This window comes from Protobothrops mucrosquamatus, unplaced genomic scaffold (assembly GCF_001527695.2).
Source record: "Protobothrops mucrosquamatus isolate PMUCROS unplaced genomic scaffold, P.Mucros_1.0 scaffold14421, whole genome shotgun sequence".
NCBI classification, from domain to species: Eukaryota; Metazoa; Chordata; class Lepidosauria; order Squamata; family Viperidae; genus Protobothrops; species Protobothrops mucrosquamatus.
The window spans coordinates 11,546-17,172 of record NW_015400190.1 but is presented as its reverse complement, the minus strand read 5'-3'; the positions used below and the strand labels follow the sequence as shown (position 1 = coordinate 17,172).

At 38.9% G+C, this 5,627-nt stretch overlaps 1 protein-coding gene across 1 annotated transcript; it reads right to left on the bottom strand.

The window, feature by feature from the left end:
* Positions 1-887: 887 nt before the first annotated feature.
* On the bottom strand, positions 888-5,600 carry LOC107301557 (UPF0600 protein C5orf51). The gene is made up of 4 exons (XM_015830764.1): positions 5,452-5,600; positions 3,097-3,203; positions 1,546-1,692; positions 888-962 (listed from the first exon to the last, which is right to left on the bottom strand). Exons 1-4 carry the CDS (start codon positions 5,543-5,545, stop codon positions 945-947), a joined length of 366 nt encoding a protein of 121 aa, XP_015686250.1. The 5' UTR covers positions 5,546-5,600; the 3' UTR covers positions 888-944.
* Positions 5,601-5,627: the final 27 nt, after the last annotated feature.

The following is a 5,627-nucleotide window of genomic DNA, read 5'->3' as shown; positions in this document are numbered from 1 at the left end:
TCTGCCAGCTTGGTGTCGTCTGTAAATTTGATGAGTTCCCCATCTATCCCCTTGTCCAGATCGTTGATGAAGATGTTGAAGAGCACTGGGCCCAGAACAGAGCCCTGGGGCACCCCACTACACACTTCCCTCCCTGTAGATGCGGTTCCATTGAGGACCACACGCTGAATACGGTCGGTGAGCCAGCTACGGATCCATCTGGTGGTGATGCTGTCTAACCCACATTTTTCTATCTTATCAAGTAGTAGGTTGTGATCTACTTTGTCAAATGCCTTACTGAAGTCCAAGTAAATTATATCCACAGCATTCCTCTGGTCCACTAATTTTGTCACTTGGTTTCTACTGAGGGAGATCACTGGGTCCTGTCTTCAAAAACTATCGTACATTCCTCGACCTGAGCATCCTCCAGGTGTGTGAACTTTCAATTTCCAGAATTCTCTGCAATGAGAAAATGCTGGCTAGAGAAGTCTGGGAGTTGAAATCCATATATCTGAGGAACACAGAGTATTTTTTCTTCAGTCAGGATCAGGTCCATTCTGCAAAGCAGTGTTCTCGTTCTGCATAGGGAATTCCCGGAGTTCAAGCCCACCCATCTTAAAGTAGCCAAGGTTGAGAAACACTGGTGTAAGGGAAAAACTGTACTGGAAAAACATTTAAAGAATTGTCCATTTCTCATAGCCCAAATTTCAATTGGTGCCAGTCCATGTAATTGGCCCTGGAACTTATTTTGAAAAATAGGTATCATTCTTGCAGGAGGGGCCAATACTTTTATTGTGATGGAATGGGAAAATGTACCTTTTTAAGTAAGTCAGTCTCCTTCCTCAGCCATTCCTTTCTTCCTTTAACTGTGTGGCAAAACATGTAGATCAAAGCTCCTCTTCTCCAATAAAGGCATTCCAGCAACTCAACTCCAAGCACTTCAAGTGCCTAGGAAAAGATGCCCATCAGTGAAAAAGCTTGAGCTTCATATAAAAGAGAGGAAGACAGATGCCTCAAACATGTAGGTAGAGCAAATTCCTAATAGGGATCAGCATCCTTTCTTATTGTACAATTTCAGCTAGCATTATGTGGTCAAAATATTAAAATATATATTAAAAAGTTAGTATTAGAAATCTAAATCTTTAAAAGTTCTATAAAGCCAGCCTCATGATATCTTGAAAAAGCTATTCTCATTTTTCATTATCTTTCACCTTAAAAACTGTTATTATTTGTAAGTCAACAGGGCATAAGGTAAATGGCATATGGTGCTCACAGGCATTACAACACCAATTCCAACTGTTAAAAACATGGGTTTTTTACTTGATAAAAGTTAAAAAGAAGTTAAATGGCACACAAAAGCCAATCGGATCTTAAGCTAGTTTATACTGATCTGACAGAGAAACATACTGCTGGATATGAATGCTGCAAAATATACAATAAAGAGTGCAGGAATGAAAGATTGGTTATTTGATAATGGAAGGGCTTTATTCAATGTTGATCATCAATGTTGATCATATTCTTGAACAAAACGTCTATCTGAGTGATTATGTCTGGCTTAATACTCACTTCTTGGGAAATGCCACTTTCATTGACCAGGTTCTCTGGCTCAGAAAGTGCACCAATTAGTTCCTCAACTTTCTGCAGAGATGATTCTTCTGGAAACTCTTCATCAACAAGTTGGTTTTCTTCAAAATACGTGATATCTAATAGTGCCTTTAAAGAGATGGAAGAGTTTAGATTTTGTTAGATGCAGCCTGCTTAGACCTTCCTAACTACAGTTGATTGACCAAGAAATATGGCTGCATTAAATAAAAGATGGATTTTAAGTTAATTTTTCTTTGCATTTCAATGGGGGCACTCTCCCTTATTAGTAAGACAGCTATTTAAAAAACTGTGCAACATTGGGCTATCAGTTTGAACTGAATTCGATTTACTGTAGGGTTCACAGCTTTGCAACTAGAATTTTTTTTTTTTTTGCAGATCATAAGGAAAAGCCACAGTTCTCCAAACAAAAAAGCCCATTGGCCATTATCCTGTGCTCCAATCAAATCATTGCACTGAGAGCATCTGGAACAGTCATGGAGAAGACACTGTAGCAAATCTAAGAGCAGAAAAAGAACTAACCATAGACTGAGCAACCTTTTGCACTGGCATGGTATTTGGCTTCTTGAGTGCTGTGCTAGGCAATGCATGGCAACAAATGGGTGGGGAAAAACAGAATTGCTTTTTTATTAACTGTCTAGTATGATAATGTCCTAATTATGGATCTACTAATATTCCCCTAAATCAGGGGTGTCAAACTGCCGGCCCACGGGCCGGATGCGTCACAAGGAAACTGTGCCCATCCCATTGCCGGTAATGGGTAAAAAGCTATAAGTCACGCAACGTCACGTGACATTGCAAGTATGACATGTCTGCCCTAAATCTTTAACTTACAACGTTTAAGGACTTTGGGGAACAGTAGGGCCCTATGTGGCCCTGAGCCTCAGACTGTTCCAGTGTTTCATAAACTGGGCAACTTGCAGACATGTAGACTTCAACTCCCAGAAATCCCGAGCTAGCATGCTGGCTGGGAAATTCTGGGAGTTGAAGTCCACATGTCTGAAAAGTTGCCAAGTTGGAGATTTACTGCAAAGATGCACAAAGATAGCATAGCACTTATGCAGGTTTTTAAACTGCTACAAGCTCTTACCAGTTTTAATAACCTGTTTAGAACAATATGTTATTTGCAAAATATATCCTATATTCTTGCCAAAAATGGAAAAAAAATGCACTGAAAAGAGCTTTAATCAAATGAAGATTTCACAGTGCATTTGCAATCCAAAATCATTCAGTTGACTTTTAATGTTTTAATAACTAGTTCAAAGAATAGACCGGTTGGTCTGGGTTAATCATATATTTAAGCATACAAACCTTTTTTTATTCCTAGTGTCATCAATTTTAGCTGTATTCTATTTCAAAAACAACTGGTAAGAGAATGTAATCAATTGGTTCAAAATTCCTTTCATATTTTGTTTTGAATGTCTCCCTAACTTCCGTTATCAAGTAAGCTTAGTATATTTTGGTTTCAATGAACCATATTCACAAGCATGATGAAAATTCTTTAATTCATAATACCTGTGTATAAAGTTGTATAAGTCTAGAATATGTGTAGTTGTCCCTGGATTCTTCCGAAAGTTCTGCTAGATTTTCCAGGGTAGCAGAGGCCTGAATTAAGAAAGCATCTGTTGACAGAAGACATTTCATATCCCAGTAAAACAGAGCAAAATTATCTATGCAATCAAAGTTTAGCAATGCTATTTTTAAAGAGCAAAATGTGATAGCAAAATATCCATATGATATGAAGGTCAGAGAATACAAGCTCAATGTATACCTACTTACAAAAAACTTCTACTATAAAATACTGGGGCTTACAAAGTTAGCTGTAGCCTGCAGTCAGTAAATTACAAGTCACAACAGCTATATATTGACTGAAAGAATCAAGAGTGCATAAATCCCTGGATATTATTACTGTCAAAGCAAGAATATTCAATATTAGCTAATACTGAATATTCTTGCGTTGACAATTACTGGGGAACTATAACTAGGAAAAACTACTGCTTTCATATCCTGCTTGTGGGGATTTCCAGAGGTAAATAATAACAATAAAAAAAAACCACTGGAAAAGTGACTAGTATGAACCAGGCAAGGTTAAATCGGTGGACAGAATTGGAACTGCAATTCCAGAAAGGATTTCCAGCAATTTGGAACCAATGCCAGTATGGCATGAAGTGAAATCTGACTTTCCACAGATTCTAGGAGACAGTTAAGGGTGCCATCAAATAAGACAATGGAACCAAGTTCTAAGGTATTATGGAATAATTTATCTAAATATTGTTTTAAGTAATGTTCCCCATAGAGGTCGCTATCTATTCTCAAGGGTCAATGAGATTACCATTATGATTATTGTTCAAAGTATTATTAGTTAAAAAGCAGTAGTTTTCATTTATTAAAGTATTTTCATATAATAAATTTTAGTGATTGATAAACAATCTGAAATTTCATGAAGAGGTGGATGAAGACTTTGGGGATACTGGTTTTAAGTAACTATTTACCAAGCACAAGATGCAAGTAGAGGTGATCTTTGGGTAATGACTACTCATTAGCTACTGCATTCATGTGATCATGATTTGCAACTTCCCTGCCAGCTTCTCTTAAGCAAAGTGAGAAGCTGGAGAAAATCAGAAGTTGTGGTCATTTGAGATCAGTGTTTAACGATTTGCACTCACTTTATGACCACATGCTTAGCCACAGAAATTCTGGTCCTAATTTCCATAGTTAAGCAAGGATTACCTGTAAGTACATAAGAATAGTTTCAATGCTGCACCTGTGGATAGGCTTCTTAAAAAAGTTGGTTGGAGTAGCTAGCGGTAGTTGAAGTTAGGATTTGACATTCAGCCAATAGATTTAGTGGGTACATCATAGCAACTGGGTCCTTTTAAACATTGTCTCTTTATAATTCAGAATTATAATTTTATGATCCCATGTATCTTTTCACTTGATTATAAATACACCCCGTTTCCTGGGTATAAAAATCTTGCCCACAGACTCCAATACATGTTTGACCTGGTTTTACAAACCCATCATAAAGTGTTTGAGACTGAAGTACTCAATGAAACTATGACATTTTCAATAACATTTGCTTATGGTACAGTCAACATTCCAGCAATAGAGGCACTTCCGGGGTGGTGCTGCCTACCTAATAAAGAATTTGGAAGTCAGAAACCAGTTCTATATATTGCCTGGGTAGACTAAACAAATCTCATCTTAAAAAGGGAGAAAAAAAACTTGTAAATGCAATAGAACAGGAGTTTCTTCATACAGAGTTTTCTCCCCCAGTGGCTGCTCAGCCAAACTGCAGGGCTGTCAAATCAGAGTTGCCGAGACCTACACAATAGTGTATACTTGCAATGCATATTGCTTTACAATATTTGTTGTTTTGCAATTCAAATGTATCCAGTTTGTGGTTTGCAAAACCGGATCTATGGCTAAGAATGCTGTACAAGCCCAGGCCACTGCAAATCGTTCAATAAAGTACAGTTAAACATATGAAAGCTTATATCCAAACATGTGAACCCGGCTTTTGAAAGGAGAAAACTGCAAAATGGGCGCATCTTCCGCGTGGGGTTTCCAGAGGTAAACAATAACAATAAAGACAACACTGGAAAAGTGACTTTGGTGTGAATCAGGCAAGATTCAATTCTCTAATCACACCACGGCAGTTGGCTGCTCCAGAAATGAAGAGCGTCCCAATCCAACTCATTCAAAAGAGCACGTCGTGAAGAAAGAAAACATGCTCTTCCTCCACCCTTCGTATCCAGCCTGGTCTCTCCAATGGAAAAGAGACCAATAATGAAAGGTCTGCCATGCCGTGGAAATGGCCAGGGAGAACCGTCTCAGGTCAGATCCCGGAGCCGCGTCATCACTTCTTACCGCCAAACTCTCCGCCTTCTCGCCAACGGTTCAGCCTCTCCGTTAACTCGGCGAGCCGCCGCTGCAAGATAACCGCAAAAGCAGCCTCGGCCATAAGGAAAAACCCGGGCCGGGCTTAGCGTCAGTTACACGCATCACGTGACTCATCATCACAGCTGCAGCCACGTGACCCCACC